Source organism: Ptychodera flava, chromosome 10, assembly GCF_041260155.1.
Source record: "Ptychodera flava strain L36383 chromosome 10, AS_Pfla_20210202, whole genome shotgun sequence".
In the NCBI taxonomy this organism is placed as follows: domain Eukaryota; kingdom Metazoa; phylum Hemichordata; class Enteropneusta; family Ptychoderidae; genus Ptychodera; species Ptychodera flava.
In genome coordinates, this window is record NC_091937.1 from 40,078,378 (window position 1) to 40,088,741 (window position 10,364).

At 36.8% G+C, this 10,364-nt stretch overlaps 1 protein-coding gene across 1 annotated transcript; it reads left to right on the forward strand.

The window, feature by feature from the left end:
• The first annotated feature begins 9 nt into the window (after positions 1-9).
• On the forward strand, positions 10-9,392 carry LOC139142773 (glutamyl-tRNA(Gln) amidotransferase subunit A, mitochondrial-like). The gene is made up of 11 exons (XM_070712890.1): positions 10-58; positions 2,561-2,720; positions 3,359-3,457; positions 3,776-3,872; positions 4,606-4,827; positions 5,361-5,536; positions 5,751-5,863; positions 6,531-6,723; positions 7,227-7,344; positions 7,805-8,010; positions 8,886-9,392. Exons 1-11 carry the CDS (start codon positions 35-37, stop codon positions 9,068-9,070), a joined length of 1,593 nt encoding a protein of 530 aa, XP_070568991.1. The 5' UTR covers positions 10-34; the 3' UTR covers positions 9,071-9,392.
• The last annotated feature ends 972 nt before the right edge of the window (positions 9,393-10,364 follow it).

A 10,364-nucleotide genomic window follows, 5' to 3' on the forward strand; every position in this document is an offset into this window, starting at 1 on the left:
GTTGCAACTAGTATCCCAGCTGCAGCACGTGAAAATGCTAAGCCGTGGTATACAGAAGGTAAGAGAGGTTTTCTGTCGAAAAGAGAAGGTCGGGCAAAGCATACAGGTCACTTTTTGTTTTGAATAACCCCAGTGTACATATAATGTGCCCCAAATCACACACGTGTCTGTTAAAGTTGAACTACATTCAACTTCTATCGTGATTGTGTCTGATTGGTGCAAGTCAGTCACAGGCGTGATGTTTACTGGGTAGTTTGTATAAGTGTCGTTTATGCTACCCTCCGACGTTCTCTTCCGTAGCCTAATCACCTAATCGTGATTAGGCTACGGAAGAGAACGTCGGAGCGTATAAACTACACTTATACAAACTACCCAGTAAACATCATATACGCGTCACATCACCAACTGGCGACCTTTTCCTTCTTGTGTTTGTTCGTATGTAGCAGTTTTGCGGAATGGCCATTTGTATGGAACAAAATAATAACAGGATTAAATTGAAGTACTAGTAATGCTATTCAGTGACAAGATAGAAGCTCAACATTGGTATAGCGTGATAGTCTTGCATCCCATCTTTTTTTTTTTTTTTTTTTTTTTTGAAAAAGATAAATTTATTTCAACATAGTCACAAATAAAACAAATCTACATAACAGTGAATGCATTAAAATTACAATGCGTCTTGTCTGAAAAAACAAATAATTAGCTGTTTGATAACAAAGATCATCATATGAATGCATTCAGGATGCATTCTTCTCCTTCCAGTCTTACAAGGCTTGAAAACTTTGTGATAAAATCCTCAGTTTTGTTCATCATCTTATAAATGAAATACAATGTATTCATCCATGAGGAGAGATAACATTTCAATTGCATGACATAGGATTGAAGGGAAACTTTAATCCCATCAAGAGTAACCGAATTTCGAATATTCCAAACTGTATATTTTACAAAGGAAGTAATACAGTATGTCAGATGTTGCATTATTATCATTTTCGATTCCTGCAATTGCTAATCTTTTGATATTGATGTTATTATCAAAGTTGTGGTTTCTGACAAAGAAAGAAATACATTTCTGCCAGATTTCTTTAACATATTTACACTCAAATAAGATGTGTTCCAGTGTTTCTTCTTGGCCACAAATGGCATTTCCCATCACTTAAATTGATGGGGTCTTGTCTTGCATCCCATCATAGAAGTATCAGAACGAGAAGGCGCCTCCAGTGTCAAGACAACAATAATTTTTAGCCTCTTTCGTAGCAAGCCTAAGGGACCGTTCAGTTTTTACGGCCTGGGGGGGGGGGGGGCGGCAAAATCTTGTCGCTGGTGTTCAACAAAATATAGAGCCCCCTGCATTTTTTGCGAAAAAATGATGACCCCCCCCCCCCCTTGTCAGACGAAAAAATTGATGACCCCCCTCGCTGAAAAATAACCAAAACCCATATGTCAAATTTACCTCCACGGTTTGAACTCCGGTACGCGGCACACTTTATTCGTGTAGCAGAGATGCCAGTGCACAAACTTCTCAGCCACATCCATGCAAACGTCTGTTACTTAGGATGACTGTAAGGCAATTTTTAACTTCATTTCCATAGACAACTTATGTCCATGGACATTGTATAAAGTAAACTTTATTGGAGTGGTTCGCCAAAGGCAGCCCTCTGGTTAAGAGGGTCATGGGCCATTACGTAAAGTCAACTTTATTCTAGTGGGCAACCAAAGGTGGCCCGCTGGTAAAAAGAGGGTCGATCATGGCCATTGCATGAAGTAAACCTTATTGGAGTGGGCTGCCAAAGACGTCTGCCCGTTAAGAGGGTCATGGGTAATGCATAAAGTATATTTATTGTAGTGGGCCGCCGAAGGCGGCCCGCCGGTAAAGAGGGTCGATCATGGCCATGCCATAAAGTGAACTTTATTGTAGATATTTTGTTTTTGAAAATGTGGTGACCCCCCTTTCCTACCAGGAAAAAGTGATGACCCCCCTTCGCGGATTCCAAAATTATGATGACCCCCTCCAGGATTTTGCCGCCCCCCCCCCCCCCCCCCCTGGCCGTAAAAACTGAACGGTCCCTAAGTTACTTTGATTCTCACAAGGGCCAACTCCTTATTTCAGGAAATGAAAATCTTCGCGTTTTTGCACAAGTTAAAACCTAGCCTGACAAGCGAGGCTATATTCCCTTAGCTGACTCAGATAGGTACAACACATTTGTGTTTATAACAGTGATATTTCCGTAGAGAAAAAAAAACCATAACAAAGTAAAGTTAAAACAAGAATGAACAAAAAAAAAGGACGAGCAGCTTCATTCTTACAATAATAAACAAAATTGAAATCATCAGAAGATATATTGAAGCTGTAAACTTTAAATGCATGAGCTTACTTTTGCCAGACATGCTTTCAAGTAGTCTATGTAAACTTACACAATTCAAGTTTGTATCAAACTTGAAGGTAGGAACCACTTTTCAGAGGATACTTGTAGATTTTGCAAAGTCCTTTGCGTACCCCCCTCCACAAGGTCTTTGAAATGAATGAGGCAACAGATTCAAATTGATTGATTAATTTTCATTACAGGTTGCAACACAGCTTCAAGATAAAGAATTCTCAGCAGTGGAACTATGTTCAAAATGTGTCCAGAGAGCAAGGAAGTTGAAAGTACTCAATGCTTATGTCACAGAAACACATGAAATAGCACTTCAACAGGCAAAGGAGTCTGATAAGAGACACAGCCAAGGTATTGTGTAAATAATTTTTTTCATGAAAAGAGAATTTTTGTCATCAAACATCACAGGAGCAGAAACTTACAATGCCTGAGAGTGCCTGTTTATGGATCAAAAATGTTTGTTTTGCGTTGTCAACCCTTCATGTTATTTTTTCTTTCCTGCACAGATCTATTCAATAAAACTGTGCTCTAGTATCTCAAAACAAATAGCCAACACACAACCGACATAATTTATGATATTATACCAGTCAATTCAGTCAATGTGCAGAACTTCATTTCCCTTTAAATGCTGTACCAGAAGAGAAAGTAAATGCATAAAATGAGAAAAACCATGAAGAAACTGGAGAAAAATGCATTAAAGAAATAAAATGGAGAAGAAAACTGCCTCCTCACACCACTATTACAAAATGCTGTGGACTAGAAACAAAATATCTTTGTTCTAAAGTAGCCAAAGGATGACATAGACATGCTCATTGAACAAAACTGTAAGTTAAGGTGGGTTTTGCTTTGTAAACAGATGTACGATCACCATGGATAACAATAGGTTTGGGCTAAACCATGTTGTGGTCAAATGTATGTGTATATCTATCAAAAAGTACTAATAAGCTAAGAAATTCCTAATGTTATGTATGTGTATTTCCTCACAATAGGTAACACTCATGGAATTTTAGATGGAGTACCAATAACGGTGAAAGACAACTTTTGTACACAGAATATCAGAACAACATGTGCCTCAAACATGCTGAAAAGTAAGTACAGTTCAGTGGAGCTGTAGCTTCCTTAATAATTGTTAACACAATGCCAGATGTGGACAAAATTATATTATCTGAAATATTAACTATAATTTTACATATTCATCGGGAGTGAAATATATTTCTTCAAGACCATGATCATTACTTTTATTCTGTTTTCTGTGTTATGATTTTGACCGGGGCACATCAGTGATAGCTAACTCCATCATCAAAACTTGCTTGGTTACCAAGAAACACAACAGTTCAATAAGGTAAAGATTCAAACAAATAAAAAAGTGATCAAATGTTACATTTTGACCTTTTTTTGAATTTCAGATTATATTCCACCATACACTGCCACTGTGGTTCAGAGAATGTTGGATCAAGGTGCTCTACTTATTGGTAAAACAAATCTTGATGAATTTGCAATGGGGTAAGAGACCTTCCATTATACACCATGACTATAGTTTATGGTTGTAAAACAGAAAAATGATACTTGTACACTGAAGTTTGCAGGAAGTCTTTCTGTGGTTCTCTCCAAATTGAAGTTCAACAGAAAAAGAAACCTTCAAGTATGTGTCAGTACAATGTATATTCAATTTTGGAAATCGTTGCTATGAAGTAGTGGTAAAATATGTGCTGCATTTTCCTGTTGCTGCATATAAATAGATATAAGTATGATTCTGTTTGCCTCTTTAATGAAAAAGTACAACAATTCTTGGTAGTTGGAGAGTTGTTTTGAACCAAATGTAAGGGTCAAATTTGATTTTGTTGTCCAATAACCATCATCTATTGCACAAAACACAAATGCAAAACAGATAAAGTTTGCCTGAATTACTGTCACGGGTTATCAGTGTTGTATTATGTTATGAGGTCAAAGGCCAAATAGCGTCCAATAACACCTGAAGTTATTGTACTCCGTGTCGAAGTTATTGGACTCTGCATCCTCTGATACCGAAATTTACTGTACGACGAAACTCCATAGGTTACTGAAGCAGGTGAAGGAACATAATATCATGGCCTATGGCATTCTTTCAAATCTCCTAGAAATATAGAAAAACTGTGTATAGTACCATATTTTTACCTTTGTCTTGAAATAGCAAAATTTCAATTGTGAAATGAAAAATTCTTTCAAAATGACACTGTGTTTCTAATATACCCCACAGTTCTGGCAGTATTGATAGTACACACGGTCCGGTAAGGAACCCTTGGAAATATCCATACCAGGCGTCTGCTGTTACGTCTGGCACAGACAACGATACACCAATCAGCTCACATGTCAGGCAGTCAGAAAGTCATGTGACAGAGCCTGCGGAATCTGAATGGTTTGTTGCTGGTGGTAGTTCTGGTGGCAGTGCTGTTGCTGTGGCAACAGGGTCAGCATTCGCGTAAGTATGAGTTCCTTATTACCCATCCTTGAATCATATTTCACCTGCAGTACATAAGCTGTATATTCTCCAAGTTTCACCTTTTTGTATATTTTTAAACGTTGTTTCCATCTAATGGTGCATTTGACTTTACAATACTGAATAAATGTAGGAAGAGCAAAAGCAAGAAAAATTCTAGGTGAAACCTTGGGACCCAGTGTTTCACCACTGTTTCAGTGCCAGCACACCAAAGGTATTTTACATGCCAATCGACACTATTCTAGGGAGTCTTCTGAATGCTAGGTGCTTGGCACTGCACTGCTTTATATGCTCATTAGTTTGCAAACTCATCTGTACACCCTAGCAGAGATTACAATAGCATCAGTGAGGAAGGCTTGCATTTCAGAACTCAATAATTTGATTGGTCTTCCAACAGCAAACGTCTCCAAAGACAGGTTAAATTTTCCGTGATACCAAATATGTTGGAAATGCAGTAATGAAGGGTAATAACGCTTTGATATAATATGCTGCAAACCTGTTGTATTGTTTTCCAGAGCTTTCGGATCTGATACGGGTGGATCTGTTAGGAACCCAGCTTCCTACTGTGGCGTTGTTGGATTGAAACCAACCTATGGGCTGTGTTCCAGACATGGTCTTATACCATTGGTTAATTCCCTTGATGTACCAGGTGTATTCGGTCGATATGTTGATGATGTAGCAATTGTATTGGGTAAGCATTTTGAGCAGACTGCTGTCATTGAAAAGTTGTGTTTGAGAAATTTTCTCAAAGTCAACCTGTGATTTACTCATTAGCAGCTTATTCACAAACCTTTTGGATTAATGGAAACAATTAAATCTGAGATTTGTCACTGAGTTGTATCATGATTCTTTTAGATAACGTTCTATTTTTAAAACTCGATCATCGTTTTGTGGTTCTTTCACAGGTGCAATTGGAGGACATGATGTGTTTGATTCCACAACAGTGAATGATCCATTTACAGCAGAGATTTTACCAGATCACATTTCAGTCAAAGACTTGCACATAGGAATCCCAAAGGTTTGTCAATAAATATTTTACTTCTACCATATTTAAGCAATAATGTACCCCCTCCCAGCCCATAATGGGCAAAAGCAAACTTTGCACGACATAATGTACGAGGCGAAGCCAAGTACATTATGTCGTGCAGCTTGGGTCATGAAGTCGGATAATCGGATACACTATTAGTAATAATCTGAGGGTATGATGTCACAAATCACTGGTAATGACAAAGCTATGATATAATGTTCTTTATATCCAACAATTATGTACATATAGTATGGTTTCATTTTCTGTGTTGTGTTGTCATTTATCCCATTCACAAAGTTTCTACACCAACGTAACTTTTTCCAATTGACCCTGGCCATTCGCCTGTGTGAACTAGGATTTTGACCAAAGATCACTTCATTGCAAAACCTCATCAAATTCACTGTTTAATTAACTGAGCAGTGCTGAGATATCTTTGTATATCAAAAAATGAATTGTTTGGACATTAACTTTGTACAAAACTAACTTTTACGTAAAACATCCTTTTTCGCATACACGTAAACTTGCAGCTCAGAACTCAGCAAGAGATTCAAATAATATGAAAACATTTGAAAACAAGTGCTGTGAGTTACAACACACAAAGATGTTACCACAGGATTCTGAATTTATCCAAACTTCTACACAATGCAAACCTTTTCAGGAATACTACGCCCCATCTCTATCATCAGAAGTCTTCCAAGCCTGGCAGAAAGCAGCTGATATATTTGACAATGCTGGTGCTAAAGTAACTGAAGTATCTCTACCACATACTCAATATTCAATAGTGTGTTACAGTGTTCTATGTGCCACTGAAGTGGCTTCAAATATGGCCAGATATGATGGAATCGAGTTTGGTAAGTGATGCTACCCCATGCTGTGATTTATTGTGGAGAATGGTTGTACATTTTGTTTTCTCCATCCTCTTATCCTGCTTATCTACTGGATGAGATAGTCACCATTGGTAACATAAGTAGCAGCAACAAAAATATGAAGTGTGATACTCAATTATACAACATATTGCAGAGTTTTTAAGCTGTTCATCCCTTGTAAACGGGTCCATACTCACCATGGATAACAATCAGTTTGGGCAAAACCATGGTGGTGAGGGGTTAATAAAGTGTTTTCTGATTTTGAGGCTATTTTCCTGGCTGTGTCTGAATCTTGACCCTATGATCCTTCAATGATCAGTGAATTACATTAGATACTGCACCATTATAAGTTTCTATTGAAAACCAGAATCACCAATGCAGTGTAATCCATCTTACCATAAAAACCTATCATTTACAAAACATTCAAACTCAGCCTGCAGTAGCGCTGTTCATTCACATCTTGATCTGTGTAAAATTTTACATCCTAGGTCATCGAGCCAATGAAAACAGATACTTGGAAGCTTTGTTTTCCAAAACACGCCATGAAGGTTTCAACGATGTCGTGAGAGGGAGAATCCTTGCTGGCAATTACTTCCTTCTCAAAGGGTATGATTTTCTATCATTCCTTCATCATTCTGACAAATGACAGATCATTTAAAGTTGGTTTTACTCCATTAAGTTTTTGTAAATTTTCAGTGATATTTGAAAAGCATGTTGAGGTAGGTGTTATGTTCACAATTTTGGCACAGACTACTCTATCCAAACTTACTTACATAAAACATTTTTCAGTATGATCTGGGATCTTGTGTTATGTCTACTTTTTGTGAAGTTTTTTGCAAGTTGAGAGTTACAATGAACATTAAAAAGTTTGCTATAAGGTGAGCAGTGCCTCGCAGAGTGTGAACTCTTATATTGTTTCAAGAAGTATTCTAAGATGTCATCATTAAATTGTGGTTCTAAAACAGTTTGTCTACAGGCAAACACAGAGCACTGCAACAGCAATGCAGAATCATTATTCATTGATAACTGTATGATAATTGCAGGGATACATATTTCATTTTTGCAGAAAGTATGAAAAGTATTACATTCAAGCGCAGAAGGTAAGGAGATTAATTTCCGATGACTTTAAAAAAGTATTTGACAGTGGAGTAAATATCTTACTCACACCAACAACCATAAGTGAAGCGCCCTCATACACAGATTTTGCATCCGTTGATCATCGGAAACAGAGTGAACAGCAAGATGTACTGACACAACCTGTAAATTTGGCAGGTAAGTGAACTTATTGGTTCATATGAATGATCACTAAAGTTGACAAACTCATCTTTTGCACAAAAAAGAGTCACTTTAAATTGATAATTAATACCTCTGATGTTACAAAAACTTTTGTGAAATATGTTCAGTCTTGCTCACAGACAGCAATGTTTGTTTCAGTATTGTGTAAAAGTAAATTCAAGTCTTTTAAAATTTAGAAATGCCCAAATCTTTGAGTTTTTCTTTACAATGGCTATATCAAGAATATGATGCATTGGAGATCTGCGACTTTTCATCAATGATCCATTTTTTATGATTACAAATTACAGCATTATATATTGGTCAAATTTTTTACAAATTCATCACTTCATGTCATCATGTACCATTGGTTCTTTATTTGATCTTCATATGATATACTCATAATGAAAATAATATCCATGAAATATGAGGTTAAAGCAGCAAATTGCATTCAGCAGCAATTATGCTACACCTTGTATATGTGTATGAATTGCCACAAAGTTACTTTTTACCGTTCAGGTGAGTTAGAGATATTATTACAAAACTTTGGCATGAGGATGATTATTGGACACGAATCTTTCCATAGAAACTGGAAAGGTCTACCTAGGGGCTCCAAGCCATTTGCTGTATCCCTAATGCTATCCCTAGTGACCCTCTAGGTTACCAGTGATAAACTTGAAATGTTGTCTGTGTGCATGCGTCTTCACTCTTGCCAAATATTTTCAACAAACTAAACACATCTACTCTGTAGTACTACTGATAATGTACAACATGGAAGATGCTTGACTGCTTTTTCGTTGACATCATTACATTTTAGGAAGTATTTTATCATAGTTATTACTGATTCACTGTTTCTTAATGTTGATATCAACCAGGTTTACCTGCTGTTAATGTACCAGCTTGTCTTTCATCAACTGGTCTCCCCGTTGGACTTCAATTCATAGCACCAATGTTCCAAGACCGTCACATGCTCACCGTTGCAAAATGGTTTGAACAGCAAGTCAACTTTCCAATCTCAGATCTATGCTGTCAGATTGACAGGGATGTTCCTGACTCTTAGCAGCTGAAGATATCCCATACACACTGCATCAACTACAGAACTGAAAGCATAGTATTAAACTGAACTTTATCAATTAAATTATTTTGATTTATCACTGTACAACTGACTGCTTCAAGGTTTTATTACATGTTATATGTTCTGACCTGGACGAAATCGAATTCTAACAAAATATTTTTATTGTTGTAATGCTGTAGTGTGACTGTTACATTGTAGATGTTCCCATATTTTGCAATGGCCTCACATCATATTTCCAGTTTGTAACCATGTCATTGTAACAATGATGAAATCATGTTTGATGTAAATAAAAGTACTTTTATATATTACTCTCAGTCTTTTCTTTTCATTATCATAAAATTGATTGGTTATGAAGATCTTATGAATAGTGATGGTTCATAATAACAATGAGACAGCACCTGATCATTAATATGCAAATATAAACATTTGACTGAAAATTTTGGCAAGCCTTTGGCAAATTCAATTGTCAGAAATGGCAAAATTTACACATTTTTTTCACTGAACTCAAGCTGCAGTTACATAGATAAAAAACTCCAAAATCTTCCAATTTCTATAGACAGTAGCAAATGTCCTGCTCTAATAAACATGATTGAGATCTGATCACTATTTTGTAGTGTCTTTTCTCCTTAGCTATATCAATTATTTTTAGCTCACATTTGGTGTACCAATGTGAGGTTATCGTATAAGCTGAATCAGTCATTTGCATCTGATTTGCATGTCTGTATGTCTGTATATTTGTGGGTATGTGCGGATGTATGTCCGTCACACACAAAGGCTCCCATACCGCCAAAGCTACCATCTCAGTATTTGGTGTAGATGCAGGGGTTGAGATGTGAATTTGTTCAAATGAACACATCAGTGTCAAAAATGTGCAAATGAGGTAAGAAAAAGTGAAATCCTGCAAATGTGCAGGAGGCATGGCAGTGAGAAACAGGCAAACTCCACTGATCTTGACTCATTTCCTGTCATTGTTTATGAACTGTTACATATTAACAGACCAGCTGCAACCATAGACAGTAGATGGGGGAAGACTGTTTATACTAAACTAAGAGGGGCTTGTTTCTGCTATGCATGTTGCTAAAGTTGACCTCCAGTACCTAAAGTTAGACCTTAATTACTTTGGTCATTCTTGTTTTTCTGGTTTAAATATTTCTTGTTGTTTTTCTGGTTGTACTGTGCAGAAATCATTGCCATAACATCAATGTAGAATTTTCCTCCACTGAACAGATAGAAACAACATTTATTGTTGATCATTGGTAACCCATACTGGTATATACCA